Source organism: Podarcis muralis, chromosome 10 (assembly GCF_964188315.1).
Source record: "Podarcis muralis chromosome 10, rPodMur119.hap1.1, whole genome shotgun sequence".
NCBI lineage: Eukaryota > Metazoa > Chordata > Lepidosauria > Squamata > Lacertidae > Podarcis > Podarcis muralis.
Window position 1 is genome coordinate 50,058,820 of NC_135664.1, and position 14,667 is coordinate 50,073,486.

At 44.4% G+C, this 14,667-nt stretch overlaps 1 protein-coding gene across 5 annotated transcripts in view; it reads right to left on the reverse strand.

The window, feature by feature from the left end:
• Window positions 1-696: 696 nt before the first annotated feature.
• The window catches only part of TOM1 (target of myb1 membrane trafficking protein), a 31,050-nt gene continuing 17,079 nt past the window's right edge, over window positions 697-14,667 (reverse strand). For 4 of the 5 annotated variants that reach the window (XM_028745926.2, XM_028745925.2, XM_028745930.2 and 1 more), the window contains exons 11-16: window positions 14,429-14,549; window positions 9,076-9,151; window positions 7,602-7,664; window positions 3,504-3,563; window positions 2,312-2,351; window positions 697-1,828 (exon numbers count right to left, since the gene is read on the reverse strand). In XM_028745926.2, the coding sequence (XP_028601759.2) occupies window positions 1,680-1,828; window positions 2,312-2,351; window positions 3,504-3,563; window positions 7,602-7,664; window positions 9,076-9,151; window positions 14,429-14,549 (509 nt within the window). In that variant the 3' untranslated portion in view covers window positions 697-1,679. The remainder of the gene's footprint in view (window positions 1,829-2,311; window positions 2,352-3,503; window positions 3,564-7,601; window positions 7,665-9,075; window positions 9,152-14,428; window positions 14,550-14,667) is intronic. The other variant, XM_028745927.2, reaches the window with a different exon arrangement.

Below are 14,667 nucleotides of genomic sequence, written 5' to 3' on the forward strand. Positions count from 1 at the left end.
GTAGTAAATACAGATGGTGTCTGATACCAGCAAGAGCACCATTGTTCCTTTCCTTCCACTGCCTTCCCAGATAGGACTCTGTTGAGGATGCAGAGCCACCATCTCTTGCTCAGAAGCCCAGAATCTTCTCCTGCTCCTCCCTCTTCCGCACCTTTCAAGGTGACATTTTATGCCAGGATGCAAGGCTCACTGTAGGGATATCACGGAGTGGGGCAGTGGGGTCCGGAGGGAGCACACTTCCCCACCAGCAGGCAGCCATGGTCGGCCTGCACGCGTGACCTTAGGGTGCAGGGCAACCCCCCCCCCCCCCCAGACAAGCCACAGCTGTCTGTACATCGTTCCACCTCTGCCTGACCTTTCACGATCTCAGCAGTTTGCGGTGTCCTGTCTGTAACCCTTTTCCATGAGACCTTTGTCTCCATTCATCATACACAGTGCAAGGGGAAAATGATGCTGTGGAACAGGTGCCAAAATAGCTTTTTACCACCCCACGATATCGGGACGGAAGATGTGTAAAGGTCACAGCCAAAAATGTATCTGCCTAGCTTGCATATTTGTCTCAATAAAAAGAGGCTCCACAGGAATGGTGGTAGCTCGCTCGCTTCAGCCCACCTGTGCGCAGCTCACATGATGATCAACCCCTGTCTTGGGCCTTCACTTCAGCCCACACTTCAGTGAAAGCACGCACATCTCTAGTGAAGTCAAATATTGTCTTTAATAAGGAATATAAAAGGCAAGTCTCCCAGTTACATGGAATAATTCGGTATTTCACCCCAACAAGCTCCACCCATTAACACAGTGAACGCTGTTTCCTCGGTGTGTTTTCTGATAATGCACAAAAAGTGTCCAGCCTCTGCAGCAAAGAGGGATAGTTTGTGAGGAGGAGCTCTAAGGGAAGGTTATGGCAGGGATAGAGAGATCATGATCAATGGGGGCCGTATGAATTAATTTCAGAAGAGAGGCTGCCTCCTGGATTTTCCTGTTTAGGAGGCAGGAAGAACCCAGTTTTAGAAGGAGTTGGTACCACTGAGAAGACATATGCCTCCTTCCCTGTGGTGCTTCATGAGACAGGTACCTGGGCTGGCTACAGTAAACTTGGGTGTTCTCAAAGCAGTCCTTACACAACAGGCAGTGTTGCAACCGAGGCCCACTGGGGTTTTTACTCTATTCCCAACAGTGTTCTCTGGTCATTACAAAGGGTTTCCATCGTTCCTGCTCATCCAGGGGAGGGCAAAGGATGGAAAAGACATAGACGAGCTGCTTGGTTTTACAACGCAGTGCAGCTGCCTGTAGGGCTGGTAAGAAACTACAGAGCCCACTACCGATTTCCAGCATGGCTTCTTAATAGTCTCTTCATCACGAAAGGAACAACGAAACTGTCTTGCCCACAAAGAAGGAAACCCAAGCCCGTCGACTCACCAGGCGGCGACCCATCTGGCAGCTCTGCAAACCCTTCCCACTTGTTTCTCTCTTGCGCCCCCAAATGCAGCAATGATTAATCTAACCCCAAAGCAGCCTAGAAAAGGAGGCAGGAGGAGAGGAAAGGGGTGGTGGGGGAAAGGTGTCTCTTCCCCAACACACTCTCCTTTTGCTTCCCTCCTCTCCTACCCCAAGAAAGAGGAGTGCAGTGCAGCACACAGGTCCTCTTGAAACCACAGCACACCAGTCCACAGTAGGGTTCATAAAGCAAACATCGCCTCCTCTTCTTTGTCCTTCTTCCGCGGAGGGCCAGAGCTGCTGTTGGAGGAAGGAGCTCCAGTTGGGGGACTGGGAAGTGTAGGCAGCCGTTCTGCCACTTTTGCTCGCTCTTCCAGGAACTTGTCAAACTCTGGCAAGGAAGAAAAAAGGGAGAATGAGGAATCAAATCAAGAGTTGGAAAAGCCCCGAGCATTGCTTCTTATGTAATCGTTTCCATGGACTGGACACATTTATAATTCCAGATACATTTGGAGATTGATAGTTCACATTCACTGTTCAGGGGTGCCAATTATAAACACAACGCCTTCATGCAGGACATTTCTACATGATTAAACATGGGAGCAATACATCCCAACAGACCTATGCAAGGAGAGCCACATTTTGGGATTTTTCAAAAATCCCAAAGATTGAGAAGCCATTTGCACAGATTGCTCATTCATAGAAAATGTTATATATATATATATATATATATATATATATATATATATATATATATATATATATAAAAATGCATAGACATGGAATCAATCAGCAGACAACATCCCATGCCTGCAAGAATTCATTGGAAACGTAACCCTCAAAGGCAGGGCAACAGGGTCTGCTAACAACTTGCCTTCGCTGGTGACACCCTTCGGATCCACCGTGTCGTTTCCCTGAGAAAAGAGAACACAAGGAAGTGTGGAAATTATGGCAGATCAAATGATAGCGTGCAGGGCTTAATTACATGGACAGAAAATTCCATTTTTATTGTGACAGGGATCTAGTGTGTGCTTACTCACTTTGGTTTCCATCACTCACACTGGTAGAAACAAACCGCATTTTATGGCAGAAACAGGATGACATATGGATACCAAAAGTCTACTTCCCCAAACTACCATTTTAGTCAAACAACAGTCATTGTCTTTCAGAAAGGATGAAATGCAGAGAAATTAGTTCTACACCAACATCAGAACAGACAAGACTCCAGGGCAGTGGAAAAAGCAGACCCTGTTTTAGCCAGTAAGTGAGGAGGCTGATTCACACAACCAACTTTCCTGTGGCAGGCAGCTTCAGCTATGCTTGGCCTGCATTTGGTTCATGGCAAACTAGTTATGTGAGAACTGAAAACTCAGGTCATGTTTGGGGTTTACGATGATGTAATCCTGGACTGGGGTGTGTGGAAATGAAATGACCCACGGCAGATAGTGTGGCAATGCAAACCACACCTTAGCTCAATATACTGCAAGCAGCGGGTGCTTATAGTAGTTTGCAAAGTAGTAAGAATGGGAAGGGGCATTAGAAGCAAAGGAAACTGCATAATGACATGCCAGACCACTGATGCATGTAGCTCAGTGAAGTTGGCCGCAGAGGCAGGCAATGTAGTGCTTTCCAGATGTTACTGGACTCCAACTCCCATCAGCGTGGGCAATGATCAGAGATGATGTGAGTTTGAAGCAACATCTGGAGGGCATCACACTGGCTATTCCTGCAAAAGGGTTTCCGACAGGCATCTTCCAGCCCTACATGGAGATGCCAGGGATGTGAAACTGTGACCTTCTGATGTGCTTTACCCCTGAGCTAGGACCCCAACTCCAGAGACAGAACACCCAAAGGCTGATTCTAGGTAGCTCTGCTGAGCATCTATTACAGATATTTAAAAATAGAAAACTGCCTCATACCATGTCAGACCACTGGCCCATTTAACTCAGTACTGTAGATACTGACGGGTGGCAGCTCTTCGGGGTTTTAGGCTCTACCACTCACCTAATAACTACGTTCATAATCAGCCATCACTAATAAGTAAGTGCTTTGGCTACGTTACTTACCACATCAGTAGAGAGCCACTGCTCAATATCTTCCATGATGGCAGCTTGGGGGACGGGAACCTGGCAGAGAAAGGGAAAACAACAAAGAAAGGCAGGGAAGAGCATGAATGAAACCCACCCTTGCAAAAATGCTCTCTTAACTGACAGCTGCTTATTTTACTTAGCACTGTTTTTAGGACCAGTATCTGATGGGAATCCATTTCTTAGCTAATGCCAACATCACTTGAGAATGGTTAGATGATTCTCAGGTTCACCTTTCAAATGGCCTAGGCCTACACCTGACCATGAATGACAATGATAAACAGCTACGTCACGGACTGGGTCTCATGGGTGGTATCAATTAAGTAGTAGTTTCAGAAGTGACCCTCAAAGATGGCAAAGTTGTTCAGCCACAAGATCTATCGTGCATACACAGTATTATCCAATATTATGCCACCTTGGGCAACTTTGGAAAAAAGGGCAGGATATAAATAAAATAAAATCAATTGGGAAGCCCTAGCTGATTTTTAGTCTTTATTAACACAACATGAAAAAAGTTCTTATTTCGATTCTTAGCATGAAACGTTGTGAAGGGGCAAACATTTTTTAAATCCAGGATTAGATTTTGGTGAATTGTGACAAGCTGCCTATCCCAAGCTGCAATGTATTCCAGTGAACTTCAAATACCACAGAGCAAACTCCCCGTAGTCATGGCATTTCAAAAATATCAATATTGCAGTCTTTTGCATTCCTGGTCACTTCAGGACACACCATCCTGTTTTTCAAGCTTTCCTCCATAAATCAAAGAGGATTGGAATGAATGAATGATTGAATGAAAGCAGTGAATTTGCACATGCTGAATCACATTCCAGTGCCACAGGAAAGTGCCTCAGTGGATTTAACATTTTGCCACCACTTCCTGATGTTAATGCCACTCAATGCTCTCTCTACCGCCACTGAAACAGGTACATCATAATTAGTCAATTGGGATGTGGTATGTCAGATCTGCTAAGGATTCTTCATTCACTTTCTCTCACCCTTGCTGTTCTTAAAGGGTCCGTTTCACTTGAAAGTAAAATTCAGTGAGATTGTTAAATGCAATGCTGTCTGGACCCCTGCCATTCATATTGTCACTTTAGAAAATTGCTGTGTTTACACCTCCAATTTGGAGCACATCTTGGGTCTGGTAGTAAGCCCAGAATTGGTGGACTGGCATGCAGAGTCCACCTGGCCTATGTGTGAACTCCTGGCTGTCTTCAGTGGATGGCATGCATTGGAGGTTGCCTTCCTGGATGTCTGCATCTTGGGTACTTGAATGTGCCTGCCCATCTCCAGCATGCCACCTTCAAGTTGCTTAAAACAATTTCATGGAAGATAATCTCTGTTTGAGACAAAGAGCAGCTAATGGCCATGACCTTCATATGCTCTGCTTGTGAACTGTCAGCAGCAGACGTCTAGTTATGGCTGGAACCAAATGCTGGATTATCACTTTATGGACCCTGGTGGGACTCAGGAAAGCATCTCATACAATCTTAACACCCATGGAAACAAAAGGCCACGCTAAGACTATTGGATTAGCTGAGAGGGTGAAATTGACATGTGCAATTAAGAGAAAAATCATTGTCAATATTTACTATAGATTGGAAACTCCTTTGCATGAAAAAGAATTGAAGTGGATTTGCATGAGGATTGAAGAAATTATTGGTTTATAGAAAGAGGAATTGTTGGGCGTTATCCTGGAGTGGATGTCTTGAATATTTTTCTATATATAGCTGACAGACGAAGAATCAGAAGTTCTATTCTTTTCTTTTTTTCTCTTCCTCCCCTGGCCTTTTTTCTTTCTTTTCAATCTATTTTTGGAGTGTATTTTTATTTAGATTAGTTTCTTGGCTATTTGATATTAACCATTGTATACTTTTTTCCAAACTTTAATAAAATCTATTGAAAAAAAGAAACAGAAGGCAATGCATAAATTCTTTGGTATTTTAGGTGAAGAGCTGAGCTATTGCTACTGAGAATAACCTGCATATGCAGTCTAACAGAATTCTGTCTTCATCCTAAACAGAAGGGAAGGGCCTGTGTGACACATTGGATTGTCTGGAATTACATTGTAATTTCAGGAAATGAGGAAGAGGTAGGTATGGCAAGGAGAAAGGATTACTTCCTACAATGATTCCTTCCAAAATTGGACCCTGTGCTAACCCAAGTTATGGGAAACTGCTTAAGGTGAAAAAAGTGATCTCCATAATAGTGAATTTTCAAAAGTGAGATTTTCCCTTTCACTGTGAAGAACTTCTTCTCCCCCGCCCTTGTCAGCAATTAGATGATCTCCCAAATTCACAGATCTTTAAATGCAACAAGGAATTTCTGCTTAAAAGAGAGAGAGAGCACAAGAGCACAGAAGAGAACTAGTAATTCCCATAGGTTACCTTAAGGAGAAGTAAAAGCAAGCGGTTTCTTGCTATTAAGTGTAGGAAAGTTTGCTTCCCAATCAAAGAAAAAGTGTAAAAGCAAAATGTCAGACTCCATCTCACCCAAGAAAGAAAAGATCCCTTTAAAGCCATTTCTCAAGAGCCTGAGCTATTCTTGCCTAACCTTTCCTCTGCCAAGGTAAAAGCTCTCCATCAGACTGGTTAGCATAACTGGAGATGTGCTAAGGTTTGAGATGGAGTGGCACAATTTAAGAAAATGAAACCAATATCTCCTTTATTCCTAGAAGAGCTTTCCAGGACAGGGGGAAGACAGGCATACACAAGCCAGTTGGTACAGTGTGTGGGCACACCTTGGACAAAGCATCTCAATGGGTCTTCTAATCCTGTAGCTATTTCCCTCCACCAGTTCAACTGTATATATTGAATTTGGAACCGCAGAAATCAAAATGACAGACAGCCCAATACTGATCACTTTACTAGTGTAAGTTCCCCTTGAGCTGGCTCTTATTGGGTGTTGTGGAGAAAATAAGCAAAAGTGGCAGAATCCTGAAAGGTTGGTGCTGCATGGAGGATATGGAAAATGGTGTGTCATGCATGAGCTCCCTTCTGTGATGTGGCAGCCTAAGAGCTGGCCAGTAGTACAAACCTCTCATCCCATAGATGTTCTCACCTGGTGGGAGAAACATCTCTAGTCTCCAGTGCAGGAGGAAAAGACAGCAACGGATCATGGATATTTCTTGTACAATTGTGGTACAGATCCCTGGATTGTGAAGCTAGCTGAAAAAGGCTGGGTGGGGGGAGTTATGCTAATGGATTCAGAGTTCAGTTTTTATCCCACTAACACAGGAATGGAAAATCTCTAGCCTGCCAGGCCTAGGATTATCAGATTTCAAAAATTCCTGACACCCGCAAGGTTGTTGAGCTTTTCTTAGGAAGACCCCCCAAATTGTTAAGCATTGCTGTTGAGCTTTTTTAGAGGAGAAGGGGAGACCTCCCCCCAAAATAGTGATGTTAAGCTTTTGGACCTGTTTCTACTGCTTTTTCATATGTCCGTGTTTTCCCTTACATTTTGACGCTTGGGCAAAATTTCCCCAACGCCATTTTTACACCTGGAAGCCAGGACATATCAGGAGTTTTCATGACACGTGGCAAGCCTAGCTAGGCCTCTCTTTACTTCTGGCACTCCAATATATGTCCCCATCCCAACCGGCATTGAACTGGCTTCATGGCCAGACTGCCATGTTTCAATTCTGTGTGCTGATGAAGGAGCTCTTTTCTCAGTGCCCAAAAAGGAGGGCAAAGTAGAGGCATGTGTGTCAGACATAAAGCATGTGATGTACATAAATATGCGTGCTTTAGCCCCATTCATTCTGGGCATGCAGCCACAAACTACTTTCCTCCGAGGGAATCCCCCCTTAGAGGAGAAAATATTCTGCACTGTTGCACTATGTTGATGAGAATGTAAGGCTTAAAAACGGTCCCTTGTTTTCTTCCATTGTCTTAATAAGACTTGTCCAGTTCATGAAGCCTTATGGACTGTGGATTTTATTACTGGGAGAGGTTGCTTGACTTCCATCCCAGCCACATTACTTTCTCTGATGTCTGTCCCCACACACTGTTCAGCCAACACCGCACCCTTGCATAGCAGCCTCTATTTTGCTCTTCCTTGGCAGCGACACATTCTCACCATTCCTTGGCGCATCATCCAGTTTGCAATTGGGGCTCCATCAGTGGAAGCACCTGGCTCTGGCTAATTGAGAGAGAGTTTGCTTTCAAAGCAGCTGGAAAAGGTGGGAAATGTGGGGCAGGGGAGGGAGAAATGCAGGTGCCTCCCAGGATAAAGGGCTCAAGAGCTCAGCTCCCCTCTCCTACAAATTAAAGAGAGCTGGGAAACTTCCTTCCTCCTTCCCATTTCTGTTGAGACACAAACAGAGTGCGGGAGAACCCCAAACTGAGCTCATGGCTTATGACCACAAAGATATAGTTGCATTGCCTCTAGGGACAGAAAGGTGTACAATCCCAAACCAGTTTCTTTCCCTATGGATGGGAAGGTCTGAGTTGAAGAAGGATGGCCTGCTAGCCTTCTAACCCAGACCTTGAAAGGAAGCAGGATTTTAAAGCCTGTGTGATCATAGTTAGTCCAACCTCATATACTTAACAATGCACTGGCCCAGGGGCTAATCCGGCTGCATTCCTTGCCAGACTGCTCCACACCCTTCTCAAGTGGCTTAATAATATCTCTTGACAGAGAGACAAGAGAGAGAGGAAAGAAACCTCTAATTTTGTGTGGCTGGAATGTAGTCTACAGTATGATGGCACGAGTCATATCCTTTGGTCTGCCCACCTTTGCCTCTAGTCCCACCACTGCAAGACCATCCCATCACTGGCTTGTGGCCCCTGGAAGGTTTCTTACGATGGAATGCGGCCCTTGGACTGGAAAAGGCCCCCCACCTCTGTATTAGCCCCTGGGTGGATCCCCTAGAAATTACACCCCCCAAAAAACTATTTTTACTGTATTTTTGTGATTTTAAAATGATTATTTAGTTGCAGGCTTTTAAGGCTTTACATCTTGCGTTTTGATAGCTGCTACTAACTTGTTACAGCTCAGAACCATAATACACATCAGCAGTAACTGAAAATGACTGGAGTATTACTGAATTATAATTATTTTTACTTTTTCGTCTTACTGACCGAGAATTGTTTCAAAAGGTTACTAGTTCTCTGTATGTACTGAATTCTTAAATAAACTGCTTGATATGCTGATGCATGCATGCTTGCTTGCTGTTGTTGTTTTGTGCTGTGCAATTAGGTACTTATGATTTAATAGTGTGCAGTTGCATGTTCTGCCACTACCGCTGTGGGGACAGGGGAGATGTGTGAGTCCATGTTTAGGTGTTAATGAGATAGGAAAACACATGAAACTATGTAATTAACGTACAAAGCTGCTCTGATGAACTGAGTGAGCAATGACCTAGGTCCTACTCCCACTAGCTCCAGCCAGCATGGTCTATGGTCAGGAATTTTGGGAGTTGTAGTCCCCCAAAAACCCCATATGGAGGGCATCATGGTATACATGGACCTACAGCTGACGTCTTGGGAAGGCAGGGGGCTCATCTTTTACATTGAGTGCTCATGGAATATCTTTATAGTTAGCAACTCACCGCTGCTGTGTTCTGTTGCCGGGCATCCAAGGCTCCAGCTAGTCCTTGCCTGGCCAGAGGGTCTTCATACTTCACCCTGGAAGAGAGAAACAGGTCAATGACAAAAAAACCAAGCAGAGAAGCTACTGAAGGTTATGCACTATGGAATCTTCTTTTAAACTAGATATAAAAAATGGATGTGCTTGGGGATCCTGCTTTTCCTACGTACACAGGATCGTTTACATCCTTTGTCATAAGGAAGAATGACTGAAATCTGGTGAACGTCAACCCCACACTCTCTCATTGACAGCAGGGCCAAGCTGGGATAATTTTTGTGAAAATGTTAATATCAAAAGGCCACTTACTAACCATTCAGCAATTTTTCAGGCTGGATGCACATGTGCTAGCAAGAGCCCTAATGGGCTAGGATAGTCTAAGTGATCATTATCTGAAGTACTGACTTATTTCTAAATGGACACTCTTTGCCCTTCATGTCATAAGCTCATAGCCCAATCGGATCAATCGCAGCACCGTGATGCCATTGGGTCTAATATGTGATGCTGATTGGGTGGGATCGCTTGAGGATGGAACGAAACAGAGAAAGAAACAAAGAGCACCAGGGCAAGAGCAGGGGAGCGGTTGTGAATAGTCACAGACAGCCATGGAAAAGTTTATAGCATTATAAAAGGTTTTCAGGTTCCAGGTGGTGGAACCTGGACATTGCCCGTTCTGAAGTAGGTCTGAACCAGCGGAACATGGCTCAGTTGTACTTACGAATCCCAACAAATGTGACGATTATCTATTTGGCTGCCATGAGTGCTCAAATGCATGAAAGAGTGAGCAATGCAATTTATAAACAAATAATAAACAAATCCCTGTGAGGCAGGTTAGTCTGAGAACCAGTGACTTGCCCAAAAGGATGCCCTGTGAGCATTATGGCTGAACAGTGGATTTTAGCATGGCTCATCTATATCTATACCCAAAGCTTTTGCTATTATACTACCTTAGCTCACACATGTATATATGCCTAGTTAGAGATCCCATTGAAACAGGGACAAGCCCTAAAGTTGCACCAATATTCCATGAGTTTGGGGAGAGTTTATTGTGGATTTCATCAACATGGCCTAGCGCTGTGAGTGTTAGCCTTGGTGCTGGTGTCAAACCCAAGCTCAGCCATGTACCAAGTGGTTCTAGGCAAGCCCTTTCTCTCCATCCCAACCTGTAACATAAAGAGGGGCTGCCCTCAAGGGTTTGAAGGAAGGTAAAATGATATAAGGATATGTGTCTATCATGCACCTTAAGAGATAGGCTATAAATAGAGATTATCCCTTATATATATGCATACTAGGATACTCAGACCATACACAACTCCTTCATTGCTAATATACACCACACATCTAGAGTTGTGTGTAGAAGTAAGTAAGTGGAATAACAACAACAACTTAAAAAGAACATTCTTGGTCCAGACATTCCAATTTCTGGACCAAGAAAATTTCTGCACCCTATAGTGTTCAAATGGAGTACATATGCATAACTTCTCTTATTTTGTACAACAGATGCTGTGATCTTTACAATCTTGCATGATTTTGTCTGGTATTGCTAATTATGAGCGGAGTCAAGGAAATATGGAGGACACCGAAGCTTTAACCCAACCACCGCTCCACCTCCTGAGATTTCTGCAAACACTGCCTCCATGCTTTCAAGCAGAGCTTTTTAGACACAGGGACTAGAAAAGTGCCATTTATATATGAAAAGGGGGGGAAAAAAGAGAAAGCTGGGATTCTCAGAAAACTAAATTCTGCACTCCTTGTCACATTCTGCACTTTTTCTGCGCTATTGCAGAACTGTGACATGCACATAAACATGAATGCACTTCTGTTCTACCTAAGCACAGGCCCTTAAAATACATTCTACATCCCTCCACATTTCTATTTTGTTTCAGGAGACATGGTGGGCAAGCTTATGCGGTGCAGATGGGCTTGGACAGACTTAACTGTTTCTGATTAATCAGTGCATGCACAGCTACAACAAGACCTCTGCAAACATCACGACTGCCCCATTTCCTGCAAGAAATACCTTCAGTTTCAAGACCATTCCACCCATCCTTTGCCCTCACCCTCCAATCTATGCAGATTATTTCTTACACAGGAAGGCCAAAGTTTCCTTGGGCGATGACATCCCAGTGGTGAGCTCCCCCAAGCCATGTCTCTGTCCCTCCCATGGTCACCGGGAACCGTTCCCTGCTGGGGCCAAGGGGTTGGGCCACTTTTGCTCAAACTTTTCAAAAAAGAGCTCGTCCGTGAAGGGCCCGCTGTGCACAATGGCGTCAAGGATGAAGTAGAGTGCCACCACCATGCCGCTGATGAGGCAGAAGGGCAAGAAGGGTTTGAGGTGCTGCCAGAAAGTCTGCAGACAGATGTTCATGGGGCTCTGGGAAGACGCAGGAGCCAGCTGTGGTGGTTGCCCACAAAAAGGGTCTCGGTCTGGAAGCGAAGCCGCAGGAAGGGAGGGGAAAAAAGGCACAGGAGAGCATGAGGGGCTGTAGAAGAGACAGTCCTGAGATGGCTTGCTGGCAAGAAAGTTAAAAGTAGGAAGCAGATAGTCCAGTTGGAGAAAGAGGAATAAATAGAAGGAGCCTCTTTATCGGAATGATCACAGCCGTCACAGGAGGATCAGGTTTTGCTGGAGAAGTTAACAGCGCTCAGTTCCAGGGTTGGGAGGAGAGTGGCTGGAGTGTGCACCAAGAGGTTGGGTTTCAGCATAAGATCAGCTGCTTCCAGCCTTCTCGCTCTCTGCCTTGTTTCTTCAAAAATCGACTCCACTCCGCACTCAGCAAACCGTTTGCTGAGAACAACATTCGGACAGCCTGGTACACAGGCTCACAGCATCCTTCTCCCTGTGTCTGGTGTGCTCGACTGGCTCTTTGGGAGGGCAATCTGTGAGTCAAGAATTATAAGCCCTTTCAGCGGCAGAAAGAGCTGCAGCAACAGCAATTAGAAGGATGCTGGCTCCCAGCCCGGTTTGCTAAGTGTTGGGGGTGGAGTGCCTTTCGTGCTCAAGCGTAACCGCACATGCCCAAAACAAACATCTGTTTCTACAATCAGCAGGGGTCACTGAAAGGCTTCTTGCAGGTTTGCATTACCAAGCCTAGGACTTTTCCCTCAGACGCATCTGTGGGTTTTGGAACTACAAGGCCGGATTTGCCGAGTACAATGGAAAAGACCAGATCTTCCACACCTAAGTCCTCTACAGAATAACCATGCTTAGCATTATATACTACTTCCTGAGCATGCAGAGTGCTCTGCATAATTCTAACCAGTAATCCTTCAGGCAGCCAACCTGAAAGATAGGTTGCAATTAGAATTAACCCCATATTGCAGATTTGGGGTGGAGGGGGAAAGGGTGGCTGTGAGAATAGTGGCTGCCCTGAAGCCAACTGGTGAATTCATGGCTGAGGTGAAATTGGCCTCAGGAACTTTCTCGTAGCGTTTAGCTGAAGTGCCAGACTCATCCTATTTGTGGGAAGTAAAGGAGATGGGGAATGTTTCAAGGTAAGATCCACTCACTAGTCACTGGCCATCAATTCCTCATCCCCTTGATGTTCCACCATGATGTCCTGTTGCACAGGGGAAGCGTTCTGGGGAAAACATTTGATGGCCCTTCTTCCCAGAAATCCCCACAGCTCAATGGTACATCATGGTATAGCATGTCAAGAGGCTTCTGGGGGAAAAGACTGTGGCTGTCAGAAGGAACACTGACTGCTTCAGCTGTTACTGCCATGTGGTGGCTGTGAAATAAGGCATAAGGATGTGAGCAGAAGGATGTGAACCATTGAAATTGTTGCCAAGTTGCTCAAAAAGTTTTCATTGGAGAACTTTTGGCCTACTCTTACATTTCGGCTCTCAAGAAATCTAGATCATTGTGGCTGGGACAGCAGGAGCAAACAAGGTATGTGACTTAAGATACAGATAATGTATGGTGCAGGGGAAAGCAAACCTCCTCTTTACAGGAATATTCATTCCCTGCTTTAAACTCCCCCTCCCCACATAGTTCAAGTCATTTTTGTATGTGTGAGATATGTTTTCAAAACTAAGGAGGAAAGGGAAATTCCAAAAACTTGAAATTTTCACTCTAGGTTACCCCAGAGAATTTTTTTAAATGCATTTATTTACTTAGTACCACAATAGCTATTTCCCTCTGGGGACTGTACAACAAAATACTAAAGCAAAATATAAAAATTATATGAATTCTGTAATGGAAAGAAGCAATGCTAAGTAAAGTAGGTGTGCATCATGAGATGAGGTTTGTCTCCTTTTCCAGGCTACAAGCATGGGCAACCATAAGAAGCAAAATGCAAGTACTGGGTATGGCTGGTGTTTACTCTCCTGGAGTATTATCTGCAGCACTGAAACACAGCTCTGCTCTCCGTTTGGCCCACGCTGTTAACAATAAATTATCTATTTCACTGCTGCTAAAATTCCTGGAAGCCATTAGAGAATGACAACATAACAGACAAGGGGGGGGGGGGAAGAGTAGTGGAGAGAGTTTAAGTGCTAATAAAAAACTCAAGTCTGCCTTCATTAGTTCTGGTGGGGATGGACAACAACAGCAGCAATAAACAAAACCAAAACAAATCAGTCTCCTAAAAGACCAGGGTTTTAAACAGTACAGACAGTCTGCTCTTGAACTCCACCACCAAAGAACATTCAGACTGGAAAATCAAAGATGGGTGTGACGTTGGAAGATTCACTCCTGCACTACAAGCAACCCTGCAAAAGGGAAATGGAAGCTGGCGAAAGAGCAGGGACAAACATGTAGGCTTTTTCCTATCCAGAAAAACTGGGCATAAGCAGGGCTGAGCCAACACAGTTTGGAAAACAAAATATCTAACAGCAATTCACTGGAAATAGAAACTATTTGTCCCCAAAGGGCTCTGCACTGACACTCAAGTCCCTAGCGGGCTTCAGCTACACCTGCTGAGTACAAGCTTGTTTGTTTGGTATCTCTTATTAAACATACTATTCATCCTACAAGCACCCTTGATTTCAGTTTCTCCTTTTCCTACTTGTGATACACTAGAATTTAGGACTTATCTATTTGCTTAATCACATGGAAAAAATATCAAAGGGCAGAGGGCCATAGTTTCTAGCAAAACAAGTCCTGCTTTTGAAAAAAATAAATAAAAATTCTGCATGGATATAAACCATATTTTGCACCGAAAGCCAAATTCCTCTGTTTCTATACATTATGCAAACCTGCATAACTTCTCTTGTTTTGAGTATGAATGAATGAACGTTCATTATTAAGCCTGAACAGCCAGCATACAACTCTTGTATACAACACCTAATTTGCCGCAGCAGGTGCTGTCACTTACTCTTTGCGCTGATCGGCCAAGTTGCTGCCTCGGGTCAGTGCAAACATGTCAAACTCTTCCTCCAGTTTGCCAGAATTGTTGAGGGACTGCAGTCCTGCACTGACGCTGCCAGAACCCAGATCTGAAAGGTGCAAAAAGTCAAGAACAAGGTAACATCTAACACACGTTCAGATCAGCAAAGCATAATGTGATAAACATAACTGTCTGAAAATAGGATCACAGGAGGTTTCATTTCTTTT